At 31.9% G+C, this 17,886-nt stretch overlaps 1 protein-coding gene across 2 annotated transcripts in view; it reads left to right on the top strand.

Annotated features, from left to right (window-relative positions):
• The window catches only part of LOC119603381 (protein spire), a 161,756-nt gene that overhangs the window by 122,136 nt on the left and 21,734 nt on the right, over positions 1 to 17,886 (top strand). For both annotated transcript variants that reach the window (XM_037955398.1, XM_037955399.1), the window contains exons 8-10: positions 3,585 to 3,715; positions 3,791 to 3,902; positions 3,972 to 4,104. In XM_037955398.1, coding sequence (XP_037811326.1) covers positions 3,585 to 3,715; positions 3,791 to 3,902; positions 3,972 to 4,104 — 376 coding nt within the window. The remainder of the gene's footprint in view (positions 1 to 3,584; positions 3,716 to 3,790; positions 3,903 to 3,971; positions 4,105 to 17,886) is intronic.

The raw sequence follows: 17,886 nt of genomic DNA, 5'->3' as shown, positions 1-17,886 counted from the left end.
AACAGAACTAGAACAGAACTAGAACAGAACCAGAACTGAACTAGTACTGAACTAGAACTGAACTAGAACTGAACTAGAACTGAACTAGAACTGAACTAGAACTGAACTAGAACTGAACTAGAACTGAACTAGAACTAGAACTGAACTAGAACTGAACTAGAACTAGAACTAGAACTGAACTAGAACTGAACTAGAACTAGAACTGAACTAGAACTGAACTAGAACTGAACTAGAACTGAACTAGAACTGAACTAGAACTGAACTAGAACTGAACTAGAACTGAACTAGAACTGAACTAGAACTGAACTAGAACTGAATTTGAACTGAACTAGAACAGAACTAGAACACAACTAGAACAAAACTAGAACAGACTTAGAATAGAACTAGAACAGAACTAGAACCCAAAGATTCAGATCTTTGTGGTAACAGGTTCTAGTTAAACCGTTCAGCCATTGCGATGGCAACGTATTTCAATTTATCGCTCTGATACTGTTCTCGTTTTCGTAATAAGGATCAGGATATACAATGATCCTTTGTCACATAATAGCAATTCAGAAAAGAAGTCTCTAAAATATATTGAAATGGAGAACAAGTTATTTTTATATTAATATATATTAATGAGATCACTGATGATCATGCTCATATTAACTCCCAGTTTGAATTAAAATCTCAAATTCCAACTTAAGTAGCTTATGCAGTTCTCTCTCTGAAATGTAAAAAAGGCACCATTTGTTTACAGTTTAATTCCTTTAAACTTCTGCCTCTTAATATAATGCAACAGCAACCGTTTATAGACGGCGAAAAAAAAGTTAACCAAAACAACTACAAACAATTTGCCGTTAAATCTTTTGCAACAAAAGCGTTAAACGCATCAACACACACGCTCTTCTAATGTTGTTTGTCCGTCCGTCTGTTTGGCTACATGCTGTATGTTTGGATGGTTATTATTGTTGTTCCTATTGTTATTTGATTGTTGTACATGTTGGCAACGCCTTAAGTTCAACATTTCAGCAGCAATTTAATTCAAAATGCGAATTGTAACAACAACAATAACAACAATAAACGGCAACAACGAAATAAAAAAAATACGATCAACAAACCAGAACTGATGTGCAACAAACAGTTTTGTTACGATCACTATTTTTTTCTATCTATCTATTTTTTTGTTGTTGATAGTTGATGGTGGTGATCTACATCATCATGATCATGATGTTATTGTGTGATAATGATGTTGATGATGATTATTGTGTGTATCCGTTTAAAAATAAACAACAACTGAAAAAACGCCATAACTTGGCTAGAAAAGTGACGGAATCTTTGGAATAAAAAACAATGGCAACAGGTTTGTTGTTGTTGTTGGTGTAATGGCAAAACGTTTGATGTGTACCCACAAACCTACACAACGACAAATAAGGATTTTTAAATCAGACATAATTTTAAATAGTTAATTTAACATTATCACAGTGCGGAGATTTACTTTGTAAAAGAAAAATTGTTGGATTCAAAGAACATGGAACATGTTTACACAGAAAGAAATTTTCAAGAAAAATTATATTAGACTACACTGGACTGAGGACTTCAATGTCCAATAGATTACTCCATAGACTACTATATTACGAGAACTGAACAAGAACTGGAAAAACTAGAAGGAAACTGAACTAGAACTGAACTAGACTGAACTAGAACTGAACTAGAACTGAACTAGAACTGACTAGAACTGAACTAGAACTGAACTAGACTGACTAGAACTGAACTAGACTGAACTAGAACTGAACCTAAAGAACTGAACTAAAATGAACTAGAACTGAACTAGAACTGAACTAGAACTGAACTAGAACTGAACTAGAACTGAACTAGAACTGAACTAGAACTAGAACTGAACTAGAACTGAACTAGAACTGAACTAGAACTGAACTAGAACTGAACTAGAACTGAACTAGAACTGAACTAGAACTGAACTAGAACTGAACTAGAACTGAACTAGAACTGAACTAGAACTGAACTAGAACTGAACTAGAACTGAACTAGAACTGAACTAGAACTGAACTAGAACTGAACTAGAACTGAACTAGAACTGAACTAGAACTGAACTGAACTAGAACTGAACTAGAACTAGAACTGAACTAGAACTGAACTAGAACTGAACTAGAACTGAACTAGAACTGAACTAGAACTGAACTAGAACTGAACTAGAACTGAACTAGAACTGAACTAGAACTGAACTAGAACTGAACTAGAACTGAACTAGAACTAGAACTGAACTAGAACTGAACTAGAACTGAACTAGAACTGAACTAGAACTGAACTAGAACTGAACTAGAACTGAACTAGAACTGAACTAGAACTGAACTAATAAACCTGAACTAGAACTGAACTAGAACTGACTAGAACTGAACTAGAACTGAACTAGAACTGAACTAGAACTGAACTAGAACTGACTAGAACTGAACTAGAACTGAACTAGAACTGAACTCGAACTGAACTAAACTTGACGTAACTAGAACTGAACTAGAACTGAACTAGAACTGAACTAGAACTGAACTAGAACATGAACTAGAACTGAAACTAGTAACTGAACTAGAACTGAACTCGAACTGACTAGAACTAGAACTAGAACTTGAACTAGAACTGAACTAGAACTGAACTAGAACTGAACTAGAACTGAACTAGAACTGAACTAGAACTGAACTAGAACTGAACTAGAACTGAACTAGAACTGAACTAGAACTGAACTAGAACTGAACTAGAACTGAACTAGAACTGAACTAGAACTGACTAGAACTGAACTAGAACTGAACTAGAACTGAACTAGAACGAAACTAAGAACGAACTAGAACTGAACTAGAACTGAACTAGAACTGAACTAGAACTGAACTAGAACTGAACTAGAACTGAACTAGACTGAACTAGAACTGAACTAGAACTGAACTAGAACTGAACTAGAACTGAACTAGAACTGAACTAGAACTGAACTAGAATGAACTAGAACTGAACTAGAAACTGAACTAGAACTGAACTAGAACTGAACTAAACTGAACTAGAACTGAACTAGAACTGAACTAGAACTGAACTAGAACTGAACTAGAAAACTAGAACTGAACTAGAACTGAACTAGAACTGAACTAGAACTGAACTAGAACTGAACTAGAACTGTACTAATCTCTAACTGAAATCGAACGGGACTATCGAATCGAACTATTACTTAAACCGTTAGTTTAATTAAACTATAGTAATCATTTTGTTTACATTTGTTAAAATTTTAAACCTCTACATTTACTTAGAATTAGTCAACTAAAACCTTTATATTTTAATATTTAATTTTTTATTTTCTTAACATAATCCCTAACCTATTCTAGGAAGAGCTGGAAATATGGAGAACTGTGCAAGTAGGTTAATAAAACACCTATTAAACCTATTTTGCTGCATGCTTTTCTTTATATTTTTACACTGAATTTTTACATAAGAATAGTTTAACTTTATAGTACTTACTCCGATAATTATTATTATGCCTTCTTAATACCATAGTAAATAAAACATAATTTCATTTAATAATCATACACAACCCTCTTCTTTCTATATTCTAGGCACGTTTTTGGGTCCAAGTCATCGATGAGTTAAGACGTGGGGTACGTTTAAAGAAGGCCAACTATGAAAGGGCTCCCACTGAATACGAATTAACACCTTACGAAATACTCATGGAGGATATACGATCTAGGTATGTACATATACTTTTATAAAGTTTTAAATATTTTTCTTAATTTGTAAAAAAATTGTCTGTCTTCTTTTTCAGAAAATATCAATTGCGCAAAGTGATGGTTAATGGTGATATACCACCGCGAGTTAAAAAGGATGCTCATGCTTTAATCTTAGAGTTTATACGTTCGCGACCTCCATTGAAAAAGGTGGGTTATTGAAAGATTTATTATGATTTCTTTATTAAGTTTGTTTTCCTTAAAATTGTTTTCTTTTAGGCATCTGAACGTAAACTTCCCCCGCCGATTAAGCGAACGCCTTCGCCTAGAGAACAGCTAATGGATTCAATACGCCAAGGTCGTACGCTTAAACATATACCATCGCCAACGCTTCCCCGCCTAAAAGATCGACGTAAGTTCAATTTAGTTTCCTATAAGTTCTTTATATTTTTTTTTTCAAAAAGCTTACTCCCAAAGTTTAAAAGTCATCTTACTATAGAAAAGTTCTTCCTTTAAAAAAGACACATTTTTTATAGAAAGTTTTTGAATTCGTAATAAAGACAAAGTTCTTCAACCCTAATGCTACCAATTCAATGCTATCTTGCCGAAGAGAATCCTGTCAATAATTAAAAGTTTTAAGCTTTTTGTATTAAAAGTTTTAAGCTTTTCGTTTTAAGCATTTTTAATCTTTCCGATTGAATGGTTTTAAGTTTTCCGTATAAAAAGGTTTTAAGCTTTCCTTTCAAAAAAATTTCTTTGCTTAATTTAATCTTTTCGTATTGGAAGGTTTAATGCTTTTCTTTTAAAATTTTTTTCGTAAAACTTTTCCTGTAAAAAATCTATTAAACTTTTCCCTATAGAAAAGCTTTAAGTTTTTCCCCAAAGAAATGTTTTTTTAATAAAATTCTCATATACAAAAGTTTAATACATACTTTGTAAGTTTATTATATAGAGATGTTTTAAGCTTTTAGTATAGAAAAGTATTAAGCTTATTATGTAGAAAAGTTAAGCTTTAATATAGAATAGAGCTTTTGTATAAGAAACTTTTTTTTCGTTTAAAAAGCTTTAAGCTTATCGTATAGAAAGCTTTAAGTTTTTCATTTAAGAAATCTTCAGCTTTTCATTTAAGAAACCTTAAGCTTTTCGATTAAGAAACTTTAAGCTTTTCGTTTATGAAAGCTTTAAACTTTTCGTATAGACAGTTTTAAGTATTTCGTACTGAAAGCTTTAAGCTTTTCTTAAAAAAAGCTTTAATTTTTTTTATATATAAAGTTTAAAGCTTTTGATGTAAAAAACTTTAGGATTTTCGTATAGAAAAATTTTTGTATAGATAGCTTTAAGCTTCTCGTTTAATAAGCTTTAAGCTTTTTGTCTAGAAAGCTTTAAGCTTATCGTATGGAAGGCTTTAAGCTTTTCGTAAAGAAACATTAAGCTTTTCGTTTAAGAAAGCTTTAAACTTTTCGTATAGAAAGTTGTAAGTATTTTCTATAGAATGCTTAAAGCTTTCCTTAAGAAAAAGTTTTAAGCTTTTCGTATTTCTTATAGAAAATTTTAAACTTGTCGTATAAAAAGCTTTGATATTTTCGTATAGAATGTTTAAACTTTTCATATATGAAAAGCTTTAAGATTTCCGTGTAGAAAGCTTTTCGTATAAAAAGCTTTAAACTATTCGTCTAATAAGCTTTAAGCTTTTTGCTTAAGAAAGCTTTTATCTTTTCGTATAGAAAGTTTTAAGTATTTCCTGTAGAATGCTTTAAGGGTTTCGTAAAAAAAAGCTTTAAGCTTTTCGTATAGAAACTTTATGCTCTTCGTATAAAAAGTTTAAAGCTTTTCATATAAAAAAAACTTTAAGATTTCCATATTGAAAGCTTTAAGCATTTCCTTACTGAAAGCTTTAAGTTTTTCGTACTGAAAGCTTTTCATACAAAAATCTTCGTATAAGAAAGTTTAAAGCTTTTTTTCCAATAACTTTACCATTCTCTTTTTCCCTACCGCTTATTATTAAGCTTTCATTTTCCTTTATTCTTTGTTAAGATTAAATTAGAATTGTGTGGTTTTCTTTGGTCAGTGGCAAAGAAATCATTAACTACCACCTGCCACTGAACACTACAGTTACAGCTAAGTGTGTCACGAAATATGAAATGAGTTTTCTAAAGTAATTTTCTCCAAAGGAAATGCTAATGAAAGTCATTATAAACGAACATTAAAATGAAGAAAAGCCTTCAAACAAAAACATGATCATAACGTGTGTTTAAAACTAATTTTAAATTTATTTATAATTTATAAATAATTCCAAATTTCAAGTTATTACATTTAAAGAGTTCAAGTGCTTCTTGCTTTTGAAGACAAATTACTGCAAGATGAGCTTTTAAACTCTTTTAGCTAGACAATTACAACATTAAAGTTAATTTTTTTTTTTATTTCGATTTAAATTATTGTTTTGCCAATGTGCAAAAATTTCAAATATAATTCATAACGACCTTCCCAATTTCCCTTGAGGAGGGAAAAATTACTTCCATTTGTGTTTAATGCAGATGTATTTGGATGGTTTTGAAAATTTCACTCCCTCTATACAAACTACACAAAGGAATCAGTCAAGTCAATGTGCATAAAATTCAAGGTGTGAAAATTACTTGCATCTTGAAAAGAAAAAAAGAAACGAAAAATAGCGCTATAAGTCGCTTATCGGCAATTGACATCAGTTGCCTTCACATAGAAATAAACCTAAGATTGTAACGAAATTTCTATGCAGCAGCAAAATTGGATTGAAGTTGGAAACTAAATTTTTACATATAAATTTTTTAAGCTTTTTTTCTGTTATTTAAACAATGCACCTTGAAAAATTACGAAAACAAAGTTCAACTTTATTAAATGGCTTCCGCGAACTCAACTGAAAAAGTGAGAAACAATAACAACAACGAAAAAATGTTGCTTTTTTAAAATGATGTCATCTGCAAAATAATTGTTAAAAAAAGCAACAACATTTACACTTAAAATGTCAGTTACACTTGAAATGTAAATTTTTAAACACAAAAAAAACATTTTTGTTAATTATATAAAATCTTAGATGTTATCGGAAAGATAAGTCAGTAAAGTGTCAGCAGTAGGAAAGATTTTTTTTTTTTTGAATACTTTCAATATCATTATAAAACGCAATAATTACTTTGTAGGCATAAAAATGTGTGATAGAGAAGTGCTATTGGCCAGACTAAATACTAAAGTTTTCACTTGACTCTAGAAAAGACTTAATACTAGGGTAAAGACTTGTGCAAGTCTATAAATACTCTAGTACTAAACTAAGAACTAGACTAGATGAAAGACTAAACGATAGACTAGACTATAGACTAGACTTTAAACTAGACTAAACTAAACACTAGACTATAGACTAGAGTAGACTACACTATAGACTACACTAAAGACTAGACTATAGACTAGAATTTAGACTGGACTGTAAACTAGACTATAGACTAGACTTTAGACTGGACTGTAGACTAAACTATTGACTACACTAAAGTCTAGACTAGTGGCCTCCGGTAGGTTAGTGGTTAGTGTTCTAGTCTGGTAGACCGGTGGTGGTGGGTTCGATTCCCACCTGAGGCACTGGTTAAGGAGCGCACAACAGGCCCGAAAGAGGCCTAGGTGTATTTCTTCGGATTTGATGTATATACATGCTCCTTTCAAACTAACTAACTAAAGTCTAGACTAGACTATTGACTAGACTATAGACTAGACTATAGACTAGACTATAGACTAGACTATAGACTACACTTTAGACTAGACTATAGACTAGACTATAGACTAGACTATAGACTAGACTATAGACTAGACTATAGACTACACTTTAGACTAGACTTTAGACTAGACTTTAGAGTAGACTATAGACTAGACAATAGTCTATTTTATAGACTAGACTGACTATAGGCTAGAGACTAGACTATATTCTAGACTATAGACTAGACTATAGACTAGACTATAGACTAGATTATAGACTAGACTATAGACTAGACTATAGACTAGACTATAGACTAGACTTTAGACAAGACTTTAGACTAGACTTTAGACTAGACTATAGACTAGACTATAGTCTATATTATAGACTAGACTATAGGCTAGAGACTAGACTATATACTAGACTATAGACTTGACTATAAACTAGACTATAGACTAGACTATAGAGTAGACTATAAACTAGACTATTGACTAGACTATAGACTAGACTAAAGACTAGACTGTAGACTAGACTATAGACTAGACTATAGACTAGACTATAGACTAGACTATAGACTAGACTATAGACTAGACTATAGACTAGACTATAGACTAGACTATAGACTAGACTATAGACTAGACTATAGACTAGACTATAGACTAGACTATAGACTAGACTATAGACTAGACTATAGACTAGACTATAGACTAGACTATAGACTAGACTATAGACTAGACTATAGACTAGACTATAGACTAGACTATAGACTAGACTATAGACTAGACTATAGACTAGACTATAGACTAGACTATAGACTAGACTATAGACTAGACTATAGACTAGACTATAGACTAGACTATAGACTAGACTATAGACTAGACTATAGACTAGACTATAGACTAGACTATAGACTAGACTATAGACTAGACTATAGACTAGACTATAGACTAGACTATAGACTAGACTATAGACTAGACTATAGACTAGACTATAGACTAGACTATAGACTAGACTATAGACTAGACTATAGACTAGACTATAGACTAGACTATAGACTAGACTATAGACTAGACTATAGACTAGACTATAGACTAGACTATAGACTAGACTATAGACTAGACTATAGACTAGACTATAGACTAGACTATAGACTAGACTATAGACTAGACTATAGACTAGACTATAGACTAGACTATAGACTAGACTATAGACTAGACTATAGACTAGACTATAGACTAGACTATAGACTAGACTATAGACTAGACTATAGACTAAACTATAGACTAGACTATAGACTAGACTATAGACTAGACTATAGACTAGACTATAGACTAGACTATAGACTAGACTATAGACTAGACTATAGACTAGACTGTAGACTAGACTATAGACTGGACTATAGACTAGACTATAGACTAGACTATAGACTAGACTATAGACTAGACTATAGACTAGACTATAGACTAGACTATAGACTAGACTATAGACTAGACTATAGACTAGACTATAGACTAGACTATAGACTAGACTATAGACTAGACTATAGACTAGACTATAGACTAGACTATAGACTAGACTATAGACTAGGACTATAGACTAGACTATAGACTAGACTATAGACTAGACTATAGACTAGACTATAGACTAGACTATAGACTAGAACTATAGACTAGACTATAGACTAGACTATAGACTAGACTATAGACTAGACTATAGACCTAGACTATAGACTAGACTATAGACTAGACTATAGACTAGACTATAGACTAGACTATAGACTAGACTATAGACTAGACTATGACTAGACTATAGACTAGACTATAGACTAGACTATAGACTAGACTATAGACTAGACTATAGATCTAGACTATAGACTAGACTATAGACTAGACTATAGACTAGACTATAGACTAGACTATAGACTAGACTAGTAGACTAGACTATAGACTAGACTATAGACTAGACTATAGACTAGACTATAGACTAGACTATAGACTAGACTATAGACTAGACTATAGACTAGACTATAGACTAGACTATAGACTAGACTATAGACTAGACTATAGACTAGACTATAGACTAGACTATAGACTAGACTATAGACTAGACTATAGACTAGACTATAGACTAGACTATAGACTAGACTATAGGCTAGACTATAGTCTAGACTATAAACTAGACTATATACTAGACTATAGTCTAGACTATAGACTAGACTATAGACTAGACTATAGACTAGACTATAGACTAGACTATAGACTAGACTATAGTCTAGACTATAGACTAGACTATAGACTAGACTATAGACTAGACTATAGGCTAGACTATAGACTAGACTATAAACTAGACTATATACTAGACTATAGTCTAGACTATAGACTAGACTATAGACTAGACTATAGACTAGACTATAGACTAGACTATAGACTAGACTATAGATTAGACTATAGACTAGACTATAGACTAGACTATAGACTAGACTATAGACTAGACTATAGACTAGACTATAGACTAGACTATAGACTAGACTATAGACTAGACTATAGACTAGACTATAGACTAGACTATAGACTAGACTATAGACTAGACTATAGACTAGACTATAGACTAGACTATAGACTAGACTATAGACTAGACTATAGACTAGACTATAGACTAGACTATAGACTAGACTATAGACTAGACTATAGACTAGACTATAGACTAGACTATAGACTAGACTATAGACTAACTATAGACTAGACTATAGACTAGACTATAGACTAGACTATAGACTAGACTATAGACTAGACTATAGACTAAACTATAGACTAGACTATAGACTAGACTATAGACTAGACTATAGACTAGACTATAGACTAGACTATAGACTAGACTATAGACTAGACTATAGACTAGACTATAGACTAGACTATAGACTAGACTATAGACTAGACTATAGACTAGACTATAGACTAGACTATAGACTAGACTATAGACTAGACTATAGACTAGACTATAGACTAACTATAGACTAGACTATAGACTAGACTATAGACTAGACTATAGACTAGACTATTAAGACTAGACTATAGACTAGACTATAGACTAGACTATAGACTAGACTATAGACTAGACTATAGACTAAACTATAGACTAGACTATAGACTAGACTATAGACTAGACTATAGACTAGACTATAGACTAGACTAGACTAGACTAGGCTATAGACTAGACTATAGACTAGACTATAGACTAAACTATAGACTAGACTATAGACTAGACTATAGACTAGACTACAGACTAAACTATAGACTAGACTATAGACTAGACTATAGATTAGACCATAGACTAAACTATAGACTAGACTATAGACTAAACTATAGACTAGACTATAGACTAGGCCAGATTATAAACTATACTATGGGCTAGATTATAAACTATACTATAAACAAGACTATACAACATTACTAGACTCTAGACTAGAGTTTAGAATAAGCTTTAGACTGCACTAAACACTCGACTACAGGACTAGATGTTAGACTAGACTTTAGACTTAAGTAAAACTAAGAACTTTTTCTTTGTGCTAAACTTTTCCGATAAAAATACATGTCTTTTAGAATAGTTTTCAGGTTTTATTTCATGTTTTTATTAAAAATACATTTTTCCATTTAAAACAATCTGGCAACTTTTATACAGACTGTGGTGTGTAGTGAACATAGAGACGCAACATACAGAACTTAGCCACACACCTTTTTTACCATGTATTCAACACATTTTATCTTAGACAACAATCTTGTGTGTTAAGCGTAGACACCATTCATGCGAGGTTTGTGTGTGTTGAATTATTAAGTTGATTTTATTTCAATAATTTGGTTGGGTGGTGAAAAAGTCATTGCATTCATTCAGTGCAATATTTACACACTTCACTTAATTTTTAAAAACTATAGATCTAATTTTTAGAATTTTAAAAAAAATATATATAAATGTAAATAAGAAACTATCACTAATTTTGTGGATTCGTTTTGGAATCAATATTCGTTCTATGGATTTAATAAATAATTGTGTTCGAATTTACCACTCTGTGTAGCTCATATTGTTCTGGAACTAGTCTTTTTTTCAGTGATATTTCTTTGATATTTTAAAGAATGGTTCCGATACATCTGTTGTTCAATTCCTTATATAAATATGTACATATATATGCATGTCTTGTTAAATTTTACTATTCTATCAATTTTTCAACTTGCTCCAAGAAGTTGTTGCGTAACTAGAAAGTATGTGCTCCATTGAAGTAGTAAGTATAGTCCAATATACAACTAGTGCCAAAGTAAAAGTTTGAAAGCTGTTAGAAGTACTTTGGAAACTGATCCACAGAACGGTTAACAAAAGTAATCGCTGTTCTATAATCTGAAGTGCTTCTTATTGTATGTTCTATAGTAGAATTACTTAATTTTAAAGAAATTCTTCATTTTTCATTAATGTCTGGAGAGGACTATAGGTTCTTTTTTAACAATGTTCTCTTACAATTCAAATCTACCCTTTGATTAGTAACAGACAAAAACATGTCAAAAACCAACGTTCTCTCATCCAATTAATACAGGATTCAAATAATATTTAAATGTCAAAACCTAATTATCTATGTATGTATGTATTATAACATTTACATAAATTCTACTCTTTTTATGCTCTTCTTATAAAAACTCCCTTCCTAATTACAAACACAATTGCATAATGTTGTTGGCGGGCTAGAAAAGGATAAAAATAATAACTATGTTTGTTGTTGTATGATGCAGTTAGACATTCAACTTAATCATGTTAATGACTGTTAACATTTGAACGGAAGAGGTCTTCTTCTACTTCTTGGCCATTGTGTGTGCCATTTTTAAAAGAAATACAAAAATGTAGAAAAACAAGAAACAAAACAAACAAGTAAGAGTGTTATATTCGGCCATGCCGAATCTTATATACCCACCATCAAACCTCGTTTGACTCGAATGAAACTTACTTATGTCGAATTTCATCTATATACTCGTATTTTTTAGGCCAGTTATAAGCGTTAAAGTAATTTTCTGAAGGGGACCATATATAGGGGGGTAGGGTCAATTATGGGTCGATCCTCATAAAATTTGGTTCGTATTAAATTATATGTGTCGAATTTCATCGCTACACTCGTATTTTTAAGCCATTAATGAGCGTTGCAGTCATTTTCTGAAGGGGACCTTATATGGGGGGTAGGGTCAATCATGGACCCGATCCTCATAAAATTTTTTAGATAGATTTTGACTTATATGAAACTTACTTATGTCGAATTTCATCGCTATATTCGTATTTTTAAACAAGTTATGGCTGTTAAAGCTGCTTTTCGAGGGGCCACTTGTATTGGGACTATCCGAAAACGTGGACCGATATTGCCCATTTTCAATACCAAACAAACCTTACCTATAAGAAATATTTATGTGAAATTTCAACCCTCTAGCTCTTTCCATTGGGACTCTATCGTGCTTTCAACAGACAGACAGACAGACGGACGGACAGACGGACAGACATGGCTAGATCGTCTTAGAATTTAATGAGGACCCAGAATATATACTTTTGTGGGTCTATGACCAATATTTCGATGTGTTACAAACGGAATGACAAAATCAATATACCCCCCATCTTTTTTGATGGTGGGTATAAAAAGAGAGGAAAAAACAGTATTCATTAAGTCATACCAGGCATGGAAAATAGAATATTTAAAATATATAGTGATAACCGTTTCTGAAAAGATTAGACTGTGAACAAGACCACAGGCTAGACTGTAGTATGTAGTAGTCTATATATTGGATTATAGTAGTCTATATACTAGATTCACTGTGGATCAGTGATGCCAGGAGATTTTTTTCAGAAATCCCTACGCTTATGAGAAAAAATCCCTTTTTTCCCTACACCCACTTTTTATTTTCCCTACATTTTTCCCTACACTACTTTTTTCCATTTTTTTCAAAGTTTATCTTAAAAAAATACAAAAATAACATGAAAAACTAAAATATTAGCTCCGTTTTATAATATACATATATGTATGTATTTTTTTTTAATTTTTTCTTTCAATTTTACATCATACAAATCTTCCAACCCTGACTCTTCAGTTAAGATTAAAAAAAAAAACAATTGAAAGATTTATGGCAGTATATCGAATCGTGATAAAAATTTATTTTATGTGCCTCCAACAAAAAAATTTTCATAAAATAATTATTTTAAATAAGGTTTACTTTTGCATTTACTTTTTGCGGTTTACTTTTATAAATTTTCAGAACATTAAATTAATTTTTTCAATCCTGAGTTACTGCATTAAGCCCCCGACTACTCTATCTATAAGGAGTCAGAATATATCGCCCTACAGGATTGGCATAATCCAAAAAGTCGTTTCAAGAAAAATGGATATGAATATTTAATGACATTTAACTATTTTTTTAATAACTTTTAAACAAATCAAGGGGTTTTAAAAATCCAGATTCAGATAGTTGAGGTTAATATGTTTCTCATCTAAATTGAAATTAAATTTTTAGTTGTCTAATATTCACAAAAACGTGGGTTTTAGTTTTTACGTTTACAAAAAATCGATTTCACATCGAAAATAATAGACATATTTGAAATTTCATAAATCTATATGAAAGATTTTAGTATGCCGCATGTTTTGAAGACCTTAGTTCAAGAAAGCCGAATTTTGGATTATGCCAGTCTTGTAGCGATATGTAGGTACATATATTGTAGAAATTACAAGCGGAATTTTTACTAACGATACACTTAAAACTGATTTCATTTTTAATTTAAAAGTTTAATACATGAAAGAGTATATTTTTAGTTGTTAAAAACTATGAAATTGAAAAATCCCTACAATTTGACAATAGTAAGAAATCTTTCCCTTTTTCCCTACACGTGAAATTTTTGAAAAAAATCCCTACAAAAAGGGAAAAATCCCTACACTTGGCATCACTGCTGTGGATTAGACTAAGACTTAACCCCAGACTAGAGTATAGACTACAGACTAGTTTGTAGGCTAGACTATGAAATAAACTATAGAATAGACTACAGATTAGACTAGACAATAGACAAGATTATAGACTAGATTATAAATAAGATTATGGACTAGACTATTAACTTAATTGTAGATTAGATTAGAGTATAAACTTCACTATAGACTAAACTATAAGATACAAATCTAAACTAGACTAAAATTTAGACTATAGGCTAGACTAAATATGTCACTATAGACTAGACTATTTACTAAACTATTGATTATACTACAGACAAGATTATAGACTAGACTATAGAATATATTATACACTATATTCCAGACTATAGACTAGACTAGAGTATAGAATACAGACTACACTGTAGGCCAGACTAGACTATAGACTAGACTATAGACTTGACTATAGACTATAGACTAGACTATAGACTAGACTAGAGACTAGACTAGACTAGACTATAGACTAGACTATAGACTAGACTAGACTAGACTATAGACTAGACTATAGACTAGACTATAGACTAGACTATAGACTAGACTATGACTAGACTATAGACTAGACTAGACTATGGACTAAGACTATAGACTAGACTATAGACTAGACTATAGACTAGACTATAGACTAGACTATAGACTAGACTATAGACTAGACTATAGATTAGACTATAGACTAGACTATAGACTAGACTATAGACTAGACTATAGACTAGACTATAGACTAGACTATAGACTAGACTATAGACTAGACTATAGACTAGACTATAGACTAGACTAGACTATAGACTAGATTAGACTATAGACTAAACTATAGACTAGACTATAGACTAGACTATAGAGTAGACTATAGACTAGACTATAGACTTGACTATAGACTAGACTATAGACTAGACTATAGACTAGACTGTAACTAGACTATAGACTAGACTATAGACTAGACTATAGACTAGACTATAGACTAGACTATAGACTAGACTATAGACTAGACTATAGACTGGACTATACACTAGACTATAGACTAGACTATAGACTAGCCTATAGACTGGACTACACACTAGACTATAGACTCATCTATTCAAAGTTTATAAGTAAAAAATATATTTTTCTCTGTCAAAAAGTACTATATTATTGAATTTTCCATCTCCGGCTCATAATGTGCTAGTTTTTGAATAAAAGCTTAAAAGCTTTTAAAAAGCTGATTCCTAAAAGTTTACCTCTCTAGTCTCTCTCTCTTTGGATTAGTACACAAGCGCAGTAACGGTTACATGTAAGAAAAAACCCCTGAAACATAATGGAAAAGCAACATTGTTGTATGTCTTTCGACAGTTTAAAACAACAAACTGTAAGTTGCCACACTCAGTTGTAAATTGAATGTAGTAAAAAGTTGTCGTTAGACAACATTAAATGACTTAGATTAAAACTAACTAGAATAATTAACAAAAAATAAAATAAACAATAGTTTAAATAGTGAATTAAAAGTAAAATTATTTAAAAATAAAACTAGTGAAATTTTTTATTTTAATTAATAAAATTTAAAACCAAACTAAAAATTAATCCCTAAAAATATGCTAAACATAAAAGTGAATGTCCTTCTTTAAATGCATTGCTACTTTATTTTTTTCATCTGGATCGATAGTGAGTAAAAGCTAGAAAAGGAAGAAGCAAACGAAAACGTATGAAATTTTCCAAAGAAAAGAAATAAATGTCATGTGTGTCAAAAAGAAAAACAAACAAACGCGAATGAAAGACGTAGGAACGCCGTGAAAGTGAAATTGAAAATTAAACTTTCCTCAAGTTGTCGTTGTTGTTGTGTTCTAGTGTTAATGGTGGTGATGGCAATGATGAAAAATTAAGGATACAAATTTATACAAAAAAAATAATATTAAAAAACAACTCATTAGTGTGTTGAGTGACTAATGCATTTGCCAAAACAATAAAAAAACGCCAAACACAAATATATTTATTTATTCCCTTGTTGTTGTATTTCGTTTAAAACAAAAGTAAAAGAAATCCTTACACGTTTTCCATGAATCCCCAAGTGTCAAATGCACAAAGAAAATACAAGAATAATTTTAAAATGACTACAACCACCGGTTATAAAGTGTCTTCTTCGAATAAAACGAATAAATCAACCCCAACAACACGTGCTTCCGATTGTGTTGATGAGGCCAGTGATGCCTCATTGTATTGTAACCAAGAACCATTGCCCACACCAAGAGCAGCACCCCGACCACGCACAAATAATCCAACAACATCATCAAGTGCGGCTGCACCTACACCAAAAACCTCGTTCAGGTAAAGTGGTAGAAAACATTGTACTTCTGTTTATAAAATAATAAGTACAAGGTGCATAATTAAGCAAACCAGATTTTTAGCAGGAGTAGATATTAACGCAGAGTTTTAAAATGATGGTGTCTTTAAAAGAAAAATATTTTATTGTTTTTATTGACAGAATTACTACTTAAAATTTTTCTAGAACCAGTTCATAATTAGGCATTGCTCTCATATAAACAAACCTATTTACAGTAGGCTAAAGACGGCACTAGACTAGACTCTAGACTAGACTCTAGACTAGACTCTAGACTAGACTCTAGACTAGACTCTAGACTAGACTCTAGACTAGACTCTAGACTAGACTCTAGACTAGACTCTAGACTAGACTCTAGACTAGACTCTAGACTAGACTCTAGACTAGACTCTAGACTAGACTCTAGACTAGACTCTAGACTAGACTCTAGACTAGACTCTAGACTAGACTCTAGACTAGACTCTAGACTAGACTCTAGACTAGACTTTAGACTAGACTCTAGACTAGACTTTAGACTAGACTATAGACTAGACTATAGACTAGACTATAGACTAGACTATAGACTAGACTATAGACTAGACTATAGACTAGACTATAGTCTAGACTATAGACTAGACTATAGACTAGACTATAGACTAGACTATAGACTAGACTATAGACTAGACTATAGACTAGACTATAGTCTAGACTATAGACTAGACTATAGTTTAGACTATAGACTAGACTATAGACTAGACTATAGACTAGACTATAGACTAGACTATAGTCTAAACTATAGACTAGACTATAGACTAGACTATAGACTAAACAAATTCTGAAGAAGCAGCTTATGTTGTAGCCGGAATGATCCCTATCGAGATATTAGCGGACGAAGCAAGACGGGTATATGAGCAAAAAAAATCAAACCCATCAAATGCAAAGGAAATAGCGAAAATGGAAAGATTAAAATCCATGCAAATATGGCAGAAGAGTTGGGAAGAAAGCCTAAAAGGGAGATGGACGTTTAGACTGATCCCAAAAATAGAACCATGGGTACTCAGATGTCACGGCGAAGTAAACTACTACCTGACGCAATTCCTCACTGGGCACGGAGGGTACAGGTCCAGGACGGGTTATTAACGTCGCAAACATAATAGATGTGGCAATGGAAAAGAAAGAAAATTGGGACATCGTTTGTAGCTTCATTAAA

The sequence above is a fragment of the Lucilia sericata genome, unplaced genomic scaffold (genome assembly GCF_015586225.1).
Source record: "Lucilia sericata isolate MDLA Ls3-8-SP2 unplaced genomic scaffold, ASM1558622v1 Contig000299F_arrow, whole genome shotgun sequence".
NCBI classification, from domain to species: domain Eukaryota; kingdom Metazoa; phylum Arthropoda; class Insecta; order Diptera; family Calliphoridae; genus Lucilia; species Lucilia sericata.
This window is presented reverse-complemented; position numbering and strand designations above follow the sequence as displayed.